General features: G+C 43.6%; 1 protein-coding gene across 1 annotated transcript in view; it reads right to left on the minus strand.

The window, feature by feature from the left end:
• Nucleotides 1-449: 449 nt before the first annotated feature.
• LOC115150561 (uncharacterized protein C3orf20-like) overlaps nucleotides 450-20,696 on the minus strand; it is a 29,140-nt gene continuing 8,893 nt past the window's right edge. Inside the window, exons 2-15 of the mRNA XM_029693993.1 lie at nucleotides 19,053-19,481; nucleotides 18,775-18,858; nucleotides 18,358-18,454; nucleotides 17,976-18,188; nucleotides 17,637-17,792; nucleotides 16,098-16,221; nucleotides 15,918-16,025; nucleotides 14,748-14,892; nucleotides 14,400-14,613; nucleotides 13,922-14,255; nucleotides 13,108-13,224; nucleotides 5,322-5,464; nucleotides 972-1,121; nucleotides 450-847 (exon numbers count right to left, since the gene is read on the minus strand). Coding sequence (XP_029549853.1) covers nucleotides 733-847; nucleotides 972-1,121; nucleotides 5,322-5,464; nucleotides 13,108-13,224; nucleotides 13,922-14,255; nucleotides 14,400-14,613; nucleotides 14,748-14,892; nucleotides 15,918-16,025; nucleotides 16,098-16,221; nucleotides 17,637-17,792; nucleotides 17,976-18,188; nucleotides 18,358-18,454; nucleotides 18,775-18,858; nucleotides 19,053-19,446 — 2,394 coding nt within the window. The 5' untranslated portion in view covers nucleotides 19,447-19,481 and the 3' untranslated portion in view covers nucleotides 450-732. The remainder of the gene's footprint in view (nucleotides 848-971; nucleotides 1,122-5,321; nucleotides 5,465-13,107; nucleotides 13,225-13,921; nucleotides 14,256-14,399; nucleotides 14,614-14,747; nucleotides 14,893-15,917; nucleotides 16,026-16,097; nucleotides 16,222-17,636; nucleotides 17,793-17,975; nucleotides 18,189-18,357; nucleotides 18,455-18,774; nucleotides 18,859-19,052; nucleotides 19,482-20,696) is intronic.

The following is a 20,696-nucleotide window of genomic DNA, read 5'->3' on the forward strand; positions in this document are numbered from 1 at the left end:
TGGGCAAATCTGAAAAAGTGTGTGCGAGCAAGGAGGCCTACAAACCTGACTCAGTTACACCAGCTCTGTCAGGAAGAATGTGCCAAAATTCACCCAACTTATTGTGGGAAGCTTGTGGAAGGCTACCCGAAACGTTTGACCCAAGTTAAACAATTTAAAGGCTAATTGAGTGTATGTACTGTAAACTTATGACCAACTGGAAATGTGATGAAAGAAATAAAAGCTGAAATAAATCATTCTCTCTACTATTATTCTGACATTTCACATTCTTAAAATAAAGTGGTGATCCTAACTGACCTAAGACAGGGAAATGTTACTCGGATTAAATGTCAGGAATTGTGAAAAAACTGAGCTTAAATGTATTTGGCTAAGGTGTATGTAAACTTCCGACTTCACGCACGCACGCGAGCCTGCATAGTGGGTAGTTACATTGATGTCAAAACAAGAAATGAGAAGAATGTGCTTTATTTTGTATTGACAATTTGAACTTTGACACTTTGAAAAGTAATCAATTTTCTATTACAAAAATAAACTTCAGATATTTTCCAAACACTGTCAGAATCAAATTAAACCCCCTTACATTCCCTTGTCATCACAGTCAGTTACTGTGGGAAGAGTGCAGATCAGTCACTGAGACCCCCCCATCCTGATGAAAAAAGTCCTGAGTCAGGAGAAGATGACAAAGGAGGGAGGAGTAACAAGCATCATCCCTCTGGTGTCAGTGGCACTGCATCAGGCTGTGGTGGCAGGTCTGGCTATGCTCAGCCTCTTGCTCTGCATGGCCAGGATGCATACCCTGTCTGACATGCTGGACACCACAAAGTCCAGGGCCGTGCCCCCGAGAGACCTTAGGGGGAAAGGAGTGTGTGTCTGCAATACACTAGCTTCAATTTAAACTTTTTCCACAAACATAAAAATACTTTCGGACAGCTGAAACAAGTCTCACAATTTGTGTGTGTGTGCGTGTTTACCTGGATAGAAGCTTATCAGGGAACCGGTTCTCCTTGTAGTGGGAGCAGGTGGATCGGGATCTGAGGGGTCTGTCTTCCATTTGCCCGTCCTCTTTACTGCGTCCTGCTGGCTCAGTTTGAGGGGGACACTTGGCCTCCCAGCCTTGGGATCTATCAAGGAGAGCTAAGTGACAAACTAACACTACAGTCCACTTGAAGTCATTGGCCACAGGCCTGCTGGCTCTCCAGGCCAAGAAAAGGCTTTCACTTTCCATTTCATCCATCACAGCATTGATCTGACACTGCACAATCCCTATAAACACTCATACATCTACACAGACATTCTCTTTCTCTCTCTGACGCAAATACATACAATATTTTACACCCCTGTCAATGCCTTTACTTTAAGAGCTGGAACAAGTTAACACATGTTAATTGGCCTGTGTGAATGTAATGATTTGATTTGATCGCAAAACATGATAATTCTCACACTGACTGAGCAAAAACATGATAATTCTCACACACATCTGTAGCCATGAAATACTTTGAAAGGGTGGTCATGGCTCACATCAACACCATCATCCTAGAAACCCTAGGCCCACTCCAACTCACATACTGCCCCAACAGATCCACAGATGACGCAATCTCTATTGCACTCCACACTGCCCTTTCCCACCTGGACAAAAGGAACACCTATGTGAGAATGCTGTTCATTGACTACAGATCAGTGTTCAACACTATAATGCCCTCCAAGTTCATTACTAAGCTAAGGACCCTGGGACTGAACATCTCCCTCTGCAACTGGATTCTTGACTTCCTGACGGGCTGCTCCCAGATGGTGAGGGTAGGCAACACCACATCTGCCACACGGACCCTCAACATGTGGACCCCCTTCTGTACTCCCTGTTCACCCACGACTACGTGGCCACGCACAACTCCAACAACATCATTAAGTTTGGCGACGACACGAGAGTGGTAGACCTGATCACCAACAACAATGAGACGGCCTATAGCAAGGAACATCAACTAGATTCAGCCTCGGGACAATTTTTTCTTGAGCGGACGGTCAGGGGGCTGGAAAATAATTACAAATAATTTGTAGACTGCAAATTGACCGCAAGAAGCACAAACAGATATAATGTTTGACTAAAACATAATAATTTCAAACCTTACTTACATTTGTATACGATCGCATTGTGTCTCTCTATTATGCGTGGGAATAATTGGTAACAATTTCTTAAATTAAAATCACTTGGAGCTGATTTCCTGGTGTGTTTTAGTCTTTTATGTCCAACAATGAAAATTCCACAAAATTGCTCTGAAAACTTGGGGGCCAAATAAAACCACCCGTGAGCTGCCAGTTGGGGAATCCTGGCCTATAGTGAGGAGGTCAGAGACCTGGCAGTGTGGTGCCAGGACAACAACCTCTCCATCCACATAAGCAAGACAAAGGAGCTGATCTTGGACTACAGGGAAAGGAGGGCCAAGCCCGCCCCCATTCACATTGACAGGGCTGTAGTGGAGCGGTTCAAGAGCTTCAAGTTCCTTGGTGTCCACATCACTAAGGACCTATTATGGTCCAAACACAACAAGACAGTCTTCATGACAACACCTATTCCCCCTCAGGAGGCTGAAAAGATTTGGCATGGGTCCTCAGATCCTCAAAAAGTTCTACAGCTGCACCATCGAGAGCATCCTGACTGGTTGCGTCACCGCTTGATATAGCTACAGAAAGAGGGTAGTGCATATGGCCCAGTACATCACTGGGGCCGAGCTTCCTGCCATGCAGGACCTCTATACCAGGCGGTGTCAGAGGAAGGCCCAAAAAATTGTCAAAGACTCCAGCCACCCAAGTGGACTGTTATCTCTGCTATCCCACGGCAAGTGGTACCGGAGCGCCAAGTATGGGACCAAATAGCTCCTTAACAGCTTCTACCCCCTAAACCATAAGACTGCTGAACAGTTAATAAAATGGCCACCCACACTATTTTCATTGACCCCCTGAATATTTGTTTATTTTTTTTTCACTGACTCTCTTTGCATAGGCTCAATGTACACTCACTGGACTCCAGTGGCAGCCCGTCATTCAGGGCACGTGGGGCAGAGCCCTTTCCTTGGTCTGATGAGTCCAAATTCCAGAAATTAACACTATTTTGGTTAGTACATGATTCCATATGTGTTATTTCATATTTTTGATGTCTTCACTATTATTCTACAATGTAGAAAATAGTAAAAATAAAGAAAACCCCTGGGATGAATAGGTGTGTCCAAACTTTTGACTGGTACTGTATGTAAATGTGATATTTCATGATATATTTACATTTGCAAAGATTTCTTACAACCTGTTTTTGCTTTGTCATTATGGGGTATTGTGTGTAGATTGATGAGGGAAAAAACGATTTAATCAATTGTTGAATAAGGCTGTAACATAATAAAATGTGGAAAAAGTCAAGAGGTCTGAATACTTTCCGAAGCACTGTAGATTAAAGGCTAAAATCTTGAACTATCGCTTTAATATGGAGGAAATTACAGTCATTGGAGACAATTACAGGGTTTTGTCTGTATAGAAAATTCTTACTCCGGCCGGTACTCTGGTGACTAGTAAATATTGTTTAAACCTCCCGCTTTGGGCTGGATGTGCATAGTTCATACATGCATAATCTATGAGTAGAATTACTGTTTAACCTCAATTAGCCACGAAATCCATAGTTTGAAAGCGACTGTTTTCTGGAAGCTGTGCGGCGTCATTTTCCCTACATTTACCCCCACGTGGGCCAGGCCCCTAGCAATTCGAATTCTAGCCAATGAGCTTCAGCCTCTCTGCATTTGAGTGACAGCTAGCAAGACGCACATGCGGTAGATCGAGAGAGAGAGAGAGAGAGAGAGAGAGCAATGGCGTGGTGCACATATCTGCACATTTGTGACGTAACACACATTTTTCGGGACCGCTTTTGACTCGTGAGCGCTACTCCTCAGAACTATTGGCCAAAAAATATACAAAAGTACCAGAGAAAGCATGCTCACGAGAAACCAGAAAGCATGCTGAAAAGATATTGAACTATATTCACTACCGTTCAAAAGTTTGGGGTCACTTAGAAACATCATTGTTTTTGAAAGAAAATGTAAAAAAATGTCCATTAAAATAACATGAAATTGATCAGAAATACAGTGTAGACATTTTTAATGTTGTAAGTGACTATTGTAGCTGGAAACGGCAGATTTTTAAAATGTAATATCTACATACAGTAGGCGTACAGAGGCCCATTATCAGCAACCATCACTCCTGTGTTCCAATGGCACGTTGTGTTAGCTAATCTAAGTTAATAATTTTAAAAGGCTAATTGATCATTAGAAAACCCTTTTGCAATTGTGTTACCACAGCTGAAAACTGTTGGTCTGATTAAAGAAGCAAAAAAACTGGCCTTCTTTAGACTAGTTGAGTATCTGGAGCATCAGCATTTGTGGGTTCGATTACAGGCTCAAAATGGCCAGAAGCAAAGACCTTTCTTCTGAAACTCGTCAATCTATTCTTGTTCTGAAAAATGAAGGCTATTCCATGTGAGAAATTGCCAATAAACTGAAGATCTCGTACAACGCTGTGTATTACTTCCTTCACAGAACAGCGCAAACTGTGATTTTCTTTCAAAAACAAGGACATTTCTAAGTGACCCCAAACTTTTGAACGGTAGTGTATATATTTTTAAATAATACCATCTTTGAGAACTAACAATCAAATAAAAGCTAGACAGTCAGGGAGAATCGAAAATTGCAAAAACAGGCCACTTGCCCAATGATTTTCTTATAATGTTTGAGCAGAGGAACACAGAATTAGCCATGGCAAAATACATTGAATTGCAGGAAATGTGCTTTAAAACTGTAAAATTGTCTCTCAGCTCAATGCCAAACTGTGTAGAATTGCTGGAAATTTGCTTCCGAAATGAAAATGTTATCTCAGTTCAATGTAAAAATTTGATTAATTGCAGAGAAATAGCTTTACAACAGCAAAATGTTCTCTTCGCCGCCAAGTTACCTTTCTAGTTAATAGGCTATGTTAGAGTTTACACTTTCTGTACCAATGAACTGTGAGGAGGTCAAAATAATGAAACTGTCTATATTCATTTTAAACTGTTGATTAATTCTACTTGCCATTTTCATTCACCTGATGATAAGACAAGACATGATTCATTTTCTTTGCTCACATACTATGGAGTCCCTGGGTAGCCGGTTTGCCTGGGCAGGGGTCCCTGGGCATGAAAAGTTTGAAAACCTCTGGTCTAGATGACCCCACAGGCAGATTTTGGTAAGACCCTTGGCTGTTTGAGTAGTCAGTGAGCAAGGTGATGGTCCTATGTGGTTCTGTGCCAGACTCACCCCAGTTTGTAATCATGAGGTAGGAAGTTGCCCTTGGCATAGTCACTCTGGGTTTTGGCAATCTGCTTCAGGAGGTTGGTCTTGCTGAAGCCATAGCCATTCAGAGCACTGCCTCCGAAAATCAACTTTCCCCCAGCATACATCTGTGGACACACATGACCAGTTGCACACACAAGGAGAGAAAACAGTAAAGGGTGTCAGGTTGGTAAAAATAAATAAATAGAAGAAAATTTCAAATTTGGATATGGTTTTGGTTAGAAACCTCAACTTTAGGGCAAAATACAAAAAAATCTAATTTCGTGGCCATCTAGCGAGAAAGTAATTTTACAGTGTCTCTATCTAGCTGCACAATAACATATAAATACCATAGAAAATAAAGCAATGACAACAGGGCAAAAAATATGGCTTATCGTTTTTCATCTGAGGCAAGCAAAATCATTGTGCGTATCTCTCTGCTCTTATTAAGTGAAATTATTTGGTCATAAAGAAAAAGCCACTTATTGAAGGTTATTGTTGTGTGCATTCTGCCTTGCACTGCATTATACACTGAGTGTACAAAACAGTTGGAACACCTTCCTAATATTGAGTTGCACCCCCTTTTGCCCTCAGAACAGCGTCAATTTGGCAGTGCACTGACTCTACAAGGTGTCGAAAGCGTTCTACAGGGATGCTGGCCCGTGTTGACTCCAATGCTTCCCACAGTTATGTAAAGTTTGCTAGATGTCCTTTGGGTGGTGGACCATTCTTCATACACACGGGAAACTGTGGAGTGTGAAAAACCCAGCAGGGTCGCAGTTCTTGATGCAGTAAAACCGGTGCGCCTGGAACCTACTACCATACCCCGTTCAAAGGCACTTAAACATTTTGTCTTGTCCATTCACCCTCTGAATAGCACATATACACAATCCATGTCTCAAGGCCTTAAAAATCGTTATTTTACAGACTCCTGCCCTTCATTGTACTGATTGAAGTGGATTTAACAAGCAACATCAATAAGGGATCATAGATTTAACCTGGATTGACCTGGTCAGTCTATGACATGGAAAGAGCAGGTGTTCTTAATGTTTTATACACTCAGTGTATATGCATGTATAGTGGGGTCTGAAATTATTGACACTGTTGATAAAGATATGAGCGCTGTGTTCAACCGTGTTCGATCTTGCCTAGCCATCTTGTTTCAAGAGGACCACAATGGAAATAAGTCCCAGACTTTATTGTGTTATCCTCAATGATTTTACTCATGCGCATGTTTTCCTTTTTCAAGTTTTATGTGTGCTTGTTTTTTTTAAATGGTCAAATTAATAAACTAAAACTATCAATAACGACTGTATAAAATAATTAATATGCTGAGCTGTTGTATGCTCCAAAGAATTTAAGGAATCCAGAAGGAATTGTGAATAATGATGAGTGTGTCACGTCCTGACCAGAAAAGGGGTCATTTTGTTATTGTAGTTGGTCAGGACGTGGCAGGGGTGTGTTTGTTTTGTGTGTTTCGTTTTTTTGGGGGTTATGTTCTATGTTAATATATTTCTATGTTCGTTCTAGTTCTTATATTTCTATGTTTAGTTAATTGGGCTGACCTTCAATTGGAGGCAGCTGTTCCTCATTGCCTCTAATTGAAGGTCCTATTTAGTAGGGGTGTTTTTCCATGGGTTTTGTGGGTAGTTGTTCTTTGTATAGTCTAGTAGCTTACAGGACTATTTTTCATCGTTGTTTTTGTATAAGTGTTTTGTTTTGGTTTCCTTCTATTAAAAGAAGATGAGTATTCACGTACCCGCTGCGTTTTGGTCCACTTTTTACAACGCACCTGACAGAGTGAGAAATTTACAGAGGGTCAAAGATCATACACCCAAGACATGCTAACCCAGGGTTTCCTAAACTTAGTCCTCAGGACCCCAAGGGTTGCACGTTTTATTTATTGCCGTAGCACCACACAGCTTATTCAAATAATCAACTAATCCTCAAGCTTTGATCATTGGAATCAGCTGCGTAGTGTTAGGGCATCCCTTGGGGTCCCGAGGACCGAGTTTGGGAAACGCTGTGCTAACCTCTCACCATTACCAATTAAAGGGGAGGTTAGCATGTCTTGGGGGTATGATATTTGTAACTTTCTCACTCATCATTATTCACGATTCATTCAGGATTATCCATAATCACTGTAGCATCCACATTAATGTTTAGAAATATATTATATTCTTCTTCTCTCCCTCCCTCCAAAATGTGCCCTGGTAGCAACACATAAATGCATCTTCATAAATGGGAGTGCAGACAAACACACAGTCACATACACACACACACACACACACACACACACACACACACACACACACACACACACACACACACACACACACACACACACACACACACACACACACACAAACAGTAACACACATAACAAACATACACAGATGGTTACAGAAGAGCTGTGACTGTCTGAGTGATTGTTTCCCAGTCTGTTGGGACGGTCTCACCAGAGGCAAATGGAAACAAAGAGGGGGGGGTCAAGGTCACATGGGGGTCTTCCCTCCACCAAACCAGGAAGCGCCTCGCCCCTCCATACAGGATGTCTCTCAATACTATAACATGGGCTCCATTTCCTTGTCTCCTTTCCTTCATGAGAGAACTGGGTAAGTTTCCACCATATTGCCTCAACCTTTCGAATGATGCCAGATCAGTGATCATGGAGGAAAGGAGACAAGGAGAGGAAGTTAAAACTATTAACAGACAACTATACAGTAGCACCCCCGCCTTCTGTAGGACAGTGATCTCCTACACTCCCAGCTAGCACATGTGGTTCCTTGGAAGTTGTGGCAACGTACATTTTTGTTTTCCCATTGGTTCTGGGAACAAAGCCATCATTTTCCTGACAGGTAAAACAGAACGTTTTTTAAACATTTTGAGAATGGAAGTAGAAATTTCACCTTTTCTGGGAACGTTAATTTTTAGGTTGCAGGGAGGTTGTTAGAATGTTTCACTATGGTTCCTTGAAAGTTTTCCTGAGAGGTTTAACAAATTAATGTTCTGAGAACAGAAATCATAGGGTATTTGAAGGTTATTAAATAACGTTCTGAGAACATTCTGTAGTGAATGTTTTGAACAAAATGTAAAGGGTATTTGGAGGTTTATGAATAACTTCCTTAAAATGTTCACTGAATGTTTCAATAAGACTTTTAATAACACTGCTAGCTTAGGTTAATGGGTTTGAACTCCAAGCACAGATAAAATACATGGAAATTAATTTGCTTAAGCATTTATTTTTTATTGTGGCACGGTGTCAGTGAGATACAACCTAAGATCTTCAGTTCTCTATCCATGGAATTAGTCCACTGCATCACCAGAATGGAGCTAGCATGACGTTTTTTTTACTCATTACAAAGGTGTTCATTTTAGTCTATTCAAACAAATCCCATTTGAAAGGAAACACCCATTAAGATGTGTGGCTAATTAGTAGGTGCGGCCAACACATCTGCACACAAATTGGCATTGACTAAAATACAGTAGAATAGAATGCAGTATATACATATGAGATGAGTGAAGCAGTATGTAAACATTATTAATGTGACTAGTGTTCCAATATTAAAGTGGCCAGTGAGTCCATGTTCATGTACAGAAAAAAGTTTGGACACAGCTACTCATTTTTATTTTATTTTTATTTAACCTTTATTTATCTAGGCAAGTCAGTTAAGAACAAATTCTTATTTACAATGACTGTCTACCCCGGCCAAACCCTAACCCGGACGACGCTGGGCCAATTGTGCGCCGCCCTACGGGACTTCCAATAACGTCTGGTTGTGATACAGCCTGGAATCGAACCAGGATCTGTAGGGATGCCTCTAGCACTGAGATGCAGTGCCTTAGATTGCTGCGCCACTCTGGAGTCCATTCAAGGGTTTTTCTTTATTTTTTACTATTTTCTACATTGTAGAATAATAGTGAAGGCATCACAACTATGAAATAACACATATGGAATCATGTAGTAACCAAGAAAGTGTTAAACAAATCAAAATATATTTTATATTTGAGACTCTTCAAAGTAGCCTCCCTTTGCCTTGATGACAGCTTTGCACACTCTTGGTATTCTCTCAACCAATTTCACCTGGAATGCTTTTCCAACAGTCTTGAAGGAGTTCCCTTCAAGACTGTGCACCCGGTGATGCGTAGGACAGACCGCACCACCCTCTGGCGAGCCCTGCGGTTGCGGGCGGTGCGGTGATAATGTCCGACAGGATGCTCTCAAATGTGCATCTGTAAAAGTTTGACGGTCTTATGGGCCAAGCCAAATTTATTCAGCCTCCTGAGGTTGAAGAGGCGCTGTTGCACCTTCTTCACCACACTGTCTGTGTGGGTGGACCATTTCAGATTGTCAGTGATGTGTACGCCGAGGAACTTGAAGCTTTCCACCTTCTCCACTGCGGTCCTGTCGATGGGGATAGGGGCGTGCTCCCTCTGCTGTTTCCTGAAGTCAATGATCATCTCCTTCGTCTTGTTGACGTTGAGGGAGAGGTTATTTTCCTGGCACCAGTCCATGAGGGCCCTCACCTCCTCCCTGTAGGCTGTTTTTTCATTGTTGGCAATCAGGCCTACTGTTATGTTGTCTGCAAACATGATGATTGAGTTGGAGGCGTGCGTGGCCACACAGTCATGGGTGAACAGGGAGTACAGCAGGGGGCTGAGAATGAACCCTTGTGGGGCCCCTGTATTGAGGATCAGCGAAGTGGAGGTGTTGTTTCCTACCACCTTTTGGCGGCCCGTCAGGAAGTCCAGGACCCAGTTGCACAGGGTGGGGTTCAGACCCAGGACCCCGAGCTTAATGATGAGCTTGCATGGTACTATGGTGTTGAAGGTTGAGCTATAGTCAATGAACAGCATTCTGACATAGGTATTCTTCTAGTCCAGATGGATAGGGCAGTGTGCAGTGCGATGCCAATTGCATCGTCTGTGGATCTATTGGGGCGGGTAAAGAAAATTAAAGTGGGTCTAGGAAGTCAGGTAAGGTAAAGGTGATATAATCCTTAACTTGTTATGGATAGGGGGCAGTATTTTCACGGCCGGATAAAAAACGTACCCGATTTAATCTGGTTATTACTCCTGCCCAGAAACTAGAATATGCATATAATTAGTAGCTTTGGATAGAAAACTCCAAAGTTTCTAAAACTGTTTGAATGGTGTCTGTGAGTATAACAGAACTCAAATGGCAGGCCAAAACCTGAGAAGATTCTGTAAAGGAAGTACCATTTCTTGGCCTTCTTTGTCATCTCTATCCAAAACAAAGGATCTCTGCTGTAACGTGACACTTTCTAACACTCCCATAGGCTCTCAGAAGGCGCCAGAACATTGAATGACGACTCTGCTGTCCATGGCTGAAAAACAGTAGCGCATTTGGTAAGTGGTCGATCTGAGAACAATGAGAAGGGTGCGCGTGTGCATGTGAAGAGTCCATTTTAGATTTTGAGTCTTTGAACGGAAAGGACGTCTCCCGGTCGGAATATTATCACTATTTTACGAGAAAAATCGCATAAAAATTGATTTTAAACAGCGTTTGACATGCTTCGAAGTACGGTAATGGAATATTTTGATTTTTTTTGTCACGATACGCATCCGCGCGTCACCCTTCGTCACCCTTCGGATAGTGTCTTGAACGCACAAACAAAACGCCGCTATTTGGATATAACTATGGATTATTTGGAACCAAACCAACATTTGTTGTTGAAGTAGAAGTCCTGGGAGTGCATTCTGACGAAGAACAGCAAAGGTAATAACATTTTTCTTATAGTAAATCTGAGTTTGGTGAGTACCAAACTTGGTGGGTGTCAAATTAGCTAGCCCATGATGGCGAGCTATCTACTCAGAATATTGCAAAATGTGCTTTCACTGAAAAGCTATTTTAAAATCGGACACCGTGATTGCATAAAGGAGTTCTGTATCTATAATTCTTAAAATAATTGTTATGTTTTTTGTGAACGTTTATCGTGAGTAATTTAGTAAATTCACCGGAAGTGTTCGGTGGGAATGCTAGTTCTGAACGTCACATGCTAATGTAAAAAGCTGTTTTTTATATAAATATGTACTTGATTGAACAAAACATGCATGTCATGTATAACATAATGTCCTAGGAGTGTCATCTGATGAAGATCATCAAAGGTTAGTGCTGCATTTAGCTGTGGTTTTGGTTTTTGTGACATTATATGCTAGCTTGAAAAATGGGTGTGTGATTATTTCTGGCTGGGTACTCTGCTGACATAATCTAATGTTTTGCTTTCGTTGTAAAGCCTTTTTGAAATCGGACAGTGTGGTTAGATAAAGGAGAGTCTTGTCTTTAAAATGGTCTGAAATAGTCATATGTTTGAAAAATGGAAGTTTTCGGATTTTCGAGGAGTTTGTATTTCGCGCCACGCCTTATCATTGGATATTGGAGTGGTGTTCCGCTAGCGGAACATCTAGATGTAAGAGGTTTTTAACTAGACTCTCAAAGGACTTCATGATGACAGAAGTGAGTGATAGTCATTCAGTTCAGTGACCTTTGCTTTCTTGGGTACAGGAACAATGGTGGACATCTTGAAGCAAGTGGGAACAGCAGACTGGGATAGGGAGAGATTGAATATGTCCGTAAACACTCCAGCCAGCTGGTCTGCACATGCTCTGAAGACGTGGCTAAGGATGCCGTCTGGGCCAGCAGTCTTGCAAGGGTTAACACACTTAAATGTCTTGCTCACGTTGGCCATTTAGAACGAGAGCCCACAGTCCTTGGGAGCGGGCCTCGTCAGTGGCACTGTGTTATCCTCAAAGCGGGCGAAGAAGGGGTTTCGCTTGTCTGGGAGCAAGACATCGGTGTCCGCGACGAGGCTGGTTTTCCCTTTGTAACCCGGGATTGTCTGTAGACCCTGCAACATATGTCTCGTGTCTGAGCCGTTGAATTGCGACTCCACTTTGTCTCTGTACTGACGTTTTGCCTGTTTGATTGCCTTATGGAGAGAATGACTACACTGTTTGTATTCGACCATATTCCCAGTCACCTTGCGGTGGTTGACGCTTTCAGTTTTTTTTAACAAGATAGAGGATAGAGAGAGTTTTGTTGACACTGAGAACAGAATGAATATGTTTTGTAATAACATTCTTAGACCGTTCTTTGAATGGAAAGCTCTTAATGTTCTGAGAACATGACTTTAAATAGAACCATAAGGAAACCTGCAGAAAACGTTATGCTGAAGTACTGAAATTCCCACAGAAGAACGTTGTTTCTTAACGTTCTCTGAACATTCTGAGAGAATTTGCAATGTCAAACCAGTTGGAGTACCTTTCTAGGGCGGCAGGTATCCTTGCGGTTAAGAGAGTTGGCCAGTAACTGAAAGGTCACTGGTTCAAATCCCCGAGCTGACTAGGTGAAAAATCCTTGAGCAACGCACTTAACCCTAATTGCTCCTTTAAGTCACTCTGAATAAGAGCGTCTGCTAAATGACAAATGTAGAACATTACCAAAAATGTTATGAAATGTTACCATGTTTGAATTTTTAGGAAACATTCTGTTAAAGTAATGAAATACCAAGAAAATAACATTACTTTGTCAAGTTCCTTAAATGTGCTGAGAATGTTCCGAAGCCAAGCAACTATCCTGCACCATTCCCATAAAGTTGTGAGAATGAAAAATAACCATAGGACATCCATGCTCTCGCCAAGCTATAAGAAACATATGGTTCTCAGAACATTCTGTGCTAGCTGGGCTGTCCCAACCATAATCAACTACTTCCAAATCCCCTGTTCCTCCCTGTGCCCCCATGTCGTGTACCAGAAGTGTTCCGGGTCCAATGCCATGCCTCTTGACCAGGACAGGAAGTGATGACTGGGTCAGACGAGTTGCCGTGTCTGTGTCGTATTTGACCAGCCTGAACGGGTCCTGAGAAGTCTATCACAGACATAAACATCATAAGTATTAACACTCAACAAACAGCAAAATCATCTAGCATACTCCCACTGTATGTCTGAGCCAGGGTTGCCATGTCTGCAGTTTTGCTGCAAATTGGGCTACTTTGAAAACAATGTTGCGTGTGAAAATGTAATGGTCGCGGGTTTCAGTTTCTGGGCTACTTCTAAACTTCACCACGGCCGCCATGGCATTTCTCTCTGTTGAGTGAGTGATGAGGAGGAGGGCAGGAGCGGTGTGTGTGTGTTTCTGAGTGAGTGGGAGGAGCGGAAGGGTGTGTGTGTTGAGAGAGCGCTGCAGCAGTCAACTGAGTCACGTGAGTGAGAGGAGAGTAACATGTGCGCACGTCATGAATGGAAACACCTATTGGATAAATGTGGCAACTCCTCTCTTGCTGCCCGCCAATAAATGTGGGTCGTTTTCAGGCCTTGTTGGCGGGTTTTGAGTCGTCTTTGATCAAGTAATTTGATCTACACCTGGCAACTCTGGTCTGAGCCATGATCAGACATAGTCGATATACAGTATATCCCTAAAGACACCCTATTCCCCATATTGTGCACTACTTTCTAAAATACTGCGTCCATTTGGGATCAGAGACCAAAAGCAGTGCACCATATATGAGTAGGAAGAGTATCATTTGGACAGAAGTAACACCTCCTCCACACCCCCAGCTCCTCACCTTGGCACAGGGATTGGCGGAGGCATGGACCTGCCTGTGATGGACCCTCCGCAGTATGACCTCCACGTTGCGGGCCCTGGGTGGGGGGCAGAGGGAGGAAGTGACGTAGATCACCAGGATGTGGCCCCGGGGGGCCCAGGGGGCCCGGAGGAACAGCTCCAGCTCCAAGTCAGACAGGAGGGGAAGGCGGGTTGAGCAGTGGCAGCCCTGTGGAGTAGGAGGAGTCTGAGAGCTGTGGAGGAGGAGGAGTCTGAGAACCACAGGGCATGGAGGAGTTTCACTGGGGGAGAGGGCTGAGAGGGAGGAGATGCATGGCAGGCCTGCAGACTTTGCCCTGTGGGAGAGAGAGACTGTAAGATTAGTGCGTGTATCTGTATGTGTATGTGTGTGTGTGTGTGTGTGTGTGTGTGTGTGTGTGTGTGTGTGTGTGTGTGTGTGTGTGTGTGTGTGTGTGTGTGTGTGTGTGTGTGTGTGTCACCTGTGTAAGGTAGGTCTGAACAGGTTGGCTGGTGTGGACATGGGCAGGCTGCGGGTGGCTGGCCTCGGGACCTTCCTCCTCAGACGGGCTGGACGCACAAAGGTAGGTGGTATCTCCTCAACGGTGAGAGGTACTCTGGGAGTTGCGGTCCAAGCTTCTTTGCGTTTAGGTGGTCTGGATTTGTAGTCTGGGAGCAGTGGTTCATCACTGAGACCTGGGGGATGAAGAACAGAGGGAGTATAGCTAGAAGACTAGTAGTTTAGTTTACAAGAAATAAACATCACGCAACAAACAAGGTTGTTCTAGGGCCATCTATCATGGAGAATAGCCCATGGGGTGATGGGGTACCTGTGGCCATCAGGTAGAGTTGGAGCCAGCGCAGCGCTGTATCTCTCACTCTCTTCCTGATCCCCTGTAACTCCGCCCTGTAGGCCTCGACCTCCACTGACTCCACCACTGCTGCCCCTGGCCCCTCCCTTCCACTACTCACAGGCTATACATGGGGAGGAGTGGGAGAAAAGGAGAAGAGGGAGGGAAGGAGGGATAAGAGGGGGAGTAAGAAGGGTGAAAGAGGAGGGGATAGAGGGAAGGAAAGGAGGAGAGGGAGAGAAGGGGGGATAAGAGGGGAAGTGAGAGTGATGTGAGAGGAGGGGAGAGGGAAGGAGATAATTAAAATAGATGCATTAGACAACAGCAGAGACAGAAAAAAGTGCTGTTTCCATAGTGATCATAAACCGCCTACAGTGAAGGCTGTCAAGTCTTCCATACTGATACTAAGTAAAACACATCGAACAAATACCAAATAGATATCTCTTAGACATTAAACTTTTTACAAGAATGAGAGAATACCAAGAGTGTCCAAAGCTGTCATCAAGGCAAAGGGTGGCTACTTTGAAGAATCTAAAATCAAAAAAATATATTTTGATTTGTTTAACCCTTTTTTGGTTACTACATGACTCCATATGTGTTATTTCATAGTTTTGATGTCTTCACTATTATTCTACAATGTAGAAAGTAGTACAAATAAAGAAAAACCCTTGAATGAGTAGGTGTGTCCAAACTTTTGACTGGTACTGTATGTGTATACGTTTTTCCCAGAAAGTTATGAGGTCCAAAAGTCACTGCATAATAGAAATGACCCGGGTGCTAATTTTAGGTCCTGTCTACACCCCATGACAAAATGTGTAGAATTGCAGGAAACTAACTTTAAAATCAACATTGCTCTGCCATCAAGAGGGGGGCCACTAAAATGTTTTGCCCACGAGGTGATGGGGGGGTGGGCATAACCAAATCTCGCTTAGGGCCCCCCAAAAGACTAGAGACGGCCCTGCTGAATTTAATCAGTCAATCACATTGTTTTGCTCAGTAGTTTATCATAGCAGGCCCAATGCAGTCATGCTGTCTCTTGTTATCCCTCCCTTCCTTGCTCTCACTCTTTCTGTGCCTACAGTATGTAGAAGCCATATTCAGTATGTAGGACTGTGTTTAGGGGCTCTATCCTAGATTCTGGGTTCTTACCGGCTTCTCCTTCCTCAGACTCAAGGTGATGTCATTCTCCGCCAGGACGCTGAATATCAGGGTCATGTTCAAGTGGTTACTGAAGGTCAGTGTTATGTTCTCGTTCACCTGATGAATACACACAAAATCTATAGTAGATGTGTTTGGGCTGCACACACGCACACGTACGTACACACACACCTTGTATTTGTGCAGAACTTCATTCTGAGACCTGGGGTTGAAGGTCCACTCCTTGGTCAGACAGCCCTCTCTTGTGTACTGCTGACCTCCCAAGGATCCCACCAACAAGGCAACCCAGCTGGACCTGATCACACAACACACTGTCCTTAGTTTACAGACTCCTTTACAGACTCTCATAGGTTTACTCTTGAAATTACTGCTAAAGTTTGTGATTGCATGGCTACCATTACTGCACATCTGTAGTGCAGAGGATCTCAACCCTTTTTGATGCCTGGGACCTCTTTTGTGGTAGCAAATTCATCAGGGACCCCCTCATAATCAGAACATAACTTGAGTGAGATAAAAATAGCATACAATGAGTTGTACTATGACTTTAGCAGTGCATGGCCGGACAAACCAAGTCTCTGGTCCTGGGAAGAAACTTTTTAAAGACCCATCGCTTTGCATCGGAGAGAAAATGTTGCAGTTTTCAAGCTAATTTCATGCAATTCTACATATTTTGTCAAGTGGCAGAGAGATTTTTTGTTGTTGCAAATTTACAGCTAATACAGTGCATTTACATTTTTTTTAAATACAAGAAGTATTGAGTTGAAAAAATGTATAATTGGTGGCGTACTGTGGATACCAATATCCCTGTGAGCCTCCCAGGTCCATGTTGCCCAGGGGTAAGAACAGAGTACTGTGGATACCAATATCCCTGTGAGCCTCCCAGGTCCATGTTGCCCAGGGTTAAGAACAGAGTACTGTGGATACCAACATCCCTGTGAGCCTCCCAGGTCCGTGTTGCCCAGGGGTAAGAACAGAGTACTGTGGATACCAATATCCCTGTGAGCCTCCCAGGTCCATGTTGCCCAGGGTTAAGAACAGAGTACTGTGGATACCAACATCCCTGTGAGCCTCCCAGGTCCATGTTGCCCAGGGGTAAGAACAGAGTACTGTGGATACCAATATCCCTGTGAGCCTCCCAGGTCCATGTTGCCCAGGGGTAAGAACAGAGTACTGTGGATACCAATATCCCTGTGAGCCTCCCAGGTCCATGTTGCCCAGGGGTAAGAACAGAGTACTGTGGATACCAATATCCCTGTGAGCCTCCCAGGTCCATGTTGCCCAGGGGTAAGAACAGAGTACTGTGGATACCAATATCCCTGTGAGCCTCCCAGGTCCATGTTGCCCAGGGTTAAGAACAGAGTACTGTGGATACCAATATCCCTGTGAGCCTCCCAGGTCCATGTTGTCCAGGGTTAAGAACAGAGTACTGTGGATACCAATATCCCTGTGAGCCTCCCAGGTCCATGTTGCCCAGGGGTAAGAACATCCATTGTAGATTAATAATATTACATTGTATTGCATTAGACCATCTTAATGTATTCCACGGATCCCTTAGCCAAAATATGTTGAATCTGTTGTCGTTAGTAATATTATTTTCTAAATTTTTTATTATGCAGCACCATCGCAAACCCCCAGGGGTGCGCCGACCACACTTTTAGAACAACTGTGTTAGTGTATTTTGGTTTCAAACAGCTGGGGATCTGACCATACCTGTGCTTGCCTGTGTGGTACACAACACCATGGCCACTGGGCTTGAAGGAGGCCACCAGGATGTCATAGGGACTGTCAGAGAAGATGTTTGTGTAAACGCCTCCTCCGGGCATGGCACTGGGCAGCTGGCACACTGCTACTGAACCAGATGGGTAGCTGAGACACAGTCAGGGACAGCACTGAGAGGAGGGCTGCATGCTAAAATAGATTAAGGATGTGAAAAGAGCAGAGAGCATTGGGAAAGGATAGAGGGAGGGAGAGAGAGATAGATAGAGAGGGAGGGTGGAAAAACATGGAAGTCAGCAGTGGTAGAAAGCAGAAGTGGTGAGGCAAGGATACTAGAGATAGCTGGTTCCATCAGGCAGGCCATAGTGCAGTTTTGGGGAGATGCTGTAGCTCAAGTACTTGGTGTTGGGGATTAAGGGGAAGAGGCAGTCCTCTGCATGGGCTGGGACCGGCTGTGGCAGCTGGAGGACCTTATAGTCCTGGTAGTGTTGAGCCACCATGGGGCGTATGTGGCCTCTCGGATCCAGCCGGGCATTCTCCTCTTTTCTATAGGAGCATAATCAAATCAACACAATGGCTACACAAGTGTCTATGTAAGTCATATATGTTAAGACATAGAAGGGTAGACGGGGGAAGGAGAAGGAGTGTCTTGGTTTTACAGGTTGATCTGTAGTGCTGAGAGAGGAGGTCTGCTCTAAAGGTTTATACCACTTACATCTGTTCGAGGATAGGTCTAAGCTTGTTGACAGCCCAGTAACACACCTCCAGAGTCCTGCTGTGAAGACGTGGAGTACAGGGGACATTGTTTACCTCTATAGGGAGATGGAGAGACCGATACAGAGAGAGAGAGAGAGAGAGAGAGAGAGAGAGAGAGAGAGAGAGAGAGAGACAAAGGGTGAGGGTTACACTTGCAACACTACTGCATATCTACAGCCTAGTCTGGGTGGAAAATGCATGTTTTCCCACCAGACAATAGTGTAGCATTCACAACTCTAAATTGTCTTCATCGGGCTCTGCTAAGCATTTTGTAGAATCTGTTTTGAAGTCTGCATGGTGATGGTGTGGTTTGCTGACAGTTTTTTAAAGGGGAGGCATGGCCTTGGGTCCTGTCCTGCTGTCATTAGTGTGTTACCTTTGTACGTTAGAGAGAAGGAGAGATGGGACAGACACTCCTCCAGGCAGAGCCTCAGAGTGGACGTCACAGGAATACAGGTCGCTGCAGACAGACAGAGATCAATGTACCATTCATCCACAGGATACTTCACATTGAACAAAATAAACATTCTTTCAATCGCAACCCAATAGTTTACAACCCCTTTGCCATTTCCCTCGATAAAGCCACATGATATTTGCATTGTTTGAGCTCAGAGATATACTGTAACCGGAAGTGTTTTGCTTTGTGTGACTTACATATCTGTTTCTCACTGTTGTTGTCCCGGTCAGCAGGGAACTTTTTCTTGAACTTCAAGGTGCTGAAGCGAGCGGTTGGCTGGCGGACAGACAGGGAGGACTCAGTAGGCAGCAGGATCTGACTGGTGACAACGGACATCCTGTACCGGGTGTCCGGGGTTAAGGCGACCTGGGTGGGGTAGGGCCGCGGGAGTCTACCAGACACCCTGGTCTGGTGGAAGGGTTTGGCGTCAGCGGGGATGTCTGAGAGTTCCTCCCAGGACAGGGCACACAGGTTCCGGATTCCCTTGGGAAGCAGGATCTCCTTCTCCCGACATTCCTGGAGGAGCTGAGCTATCTGCTCCAAGAGGTCCGGAGCCTCAGCCATGTAGCACTGGAATGTCTTCAGGTCCATGTCTGTCCCTTGGAGTTCAGGTCACCGGATAAACGCTAAGGCCAACATTGGTCAAGTGTAATCTCAGGATTAGCTTTAAACATGGCAAACTCTCATAATGTATTTCATTTAGAGAAGATTATTAGTGTAACAATTAGAAAGCAAATTTGGAAATGGAACATGTGAATTCTCTGTTCAGGCTAACCCATAGAATGTTGAGGTGGTTCCTGGTCCATTCTAGAACATGGGTCAACAATGACTCTTTATGACCAAACTTTGAGAGTTTTGATGCAGTTCTGTTCAGAACTCTCCGAAAATGTTCTATGGCACTGGAGTGACAGCAAAGAGAGCAGCTCTTGTACTGACTGTCCCATTAAATGGGATTTGTGGATATCATAAAGCAGAACCAGACATCAATGAACTAGGCAGCCCTGTCAAATGATCAAAGTCACACAAGGCTCTAACATCAAGGCTTGTCTGATGGAAACACACACAACTAATGGCTGCTTATCCAGCAGTGGAAACTTCAAAGGCCTAAAAATGTATTAAATGAAAGTGAATACACAAATATAAATGGCTGCTATTACGTTGAAAAATTACTCAACTTTAATTCAATCCATTGAAGCTGATGACACCTTTTCTAGGTGTAAAGTAGTTTGTATATCTGAATGCATTGTTAGTTTTGAGCATCTGGAGATGCACTACTGTATAAAACGAATCAACTATAGTTCATCTGGACGTTTGTTGCTTATATATGATCATTTTAAGTAGTAGTTGAGGGGATATGTTGCATTTGAGCCGATTGTACATAACTAACTAACAACTTATCTCGAGTGACATTATTTTGTGTGATGACTGGATTACCCTTTGTGACAAATGTGAAATGGTTGACAGTAATCCCACTTGAACAAGGTCTCTCATGCAAATACAGTACTTTTGGCATTTAGCAGCAAATAGTACTTGTTTATTTTCAAACACTAGGCCTATCATCCAAAGGCATCAAATGCCCATAAGCCATAGAAAATGGCAACACTGATGAAGGCCAGTGGGATGGCCTTGTGTCAGCCAGAAAGATTCACAGGAAAATATTAAATTACTGAACTGTTGTGTATAAAAGAAAGGCAAAGACAGTTGTCCTGGAGGCTCAACACTACAGGGACATGTTGGTCACAATCAAAAGAGTTCTAGAACACGTTAATAGGTGATAAATCTGTTTAAGGGTGATTATGAGTCAGCCTAGAAACTACGTTTCACTAATGGCTGGAGGTCAG

Source organism: Salmo trutta, chromosome 16 (assembly GCF_901001165.1).
Source record: "Salmo trutta chromosome 16, fSalTru1.1, whole genome shotgun sequence".
Taxonomy (NCBI): Eukaryota; Metazoa; Chordata; class Actinopteri; order Salmoniformes; family Salmonidae; genus Salmo; species Salmo trutta.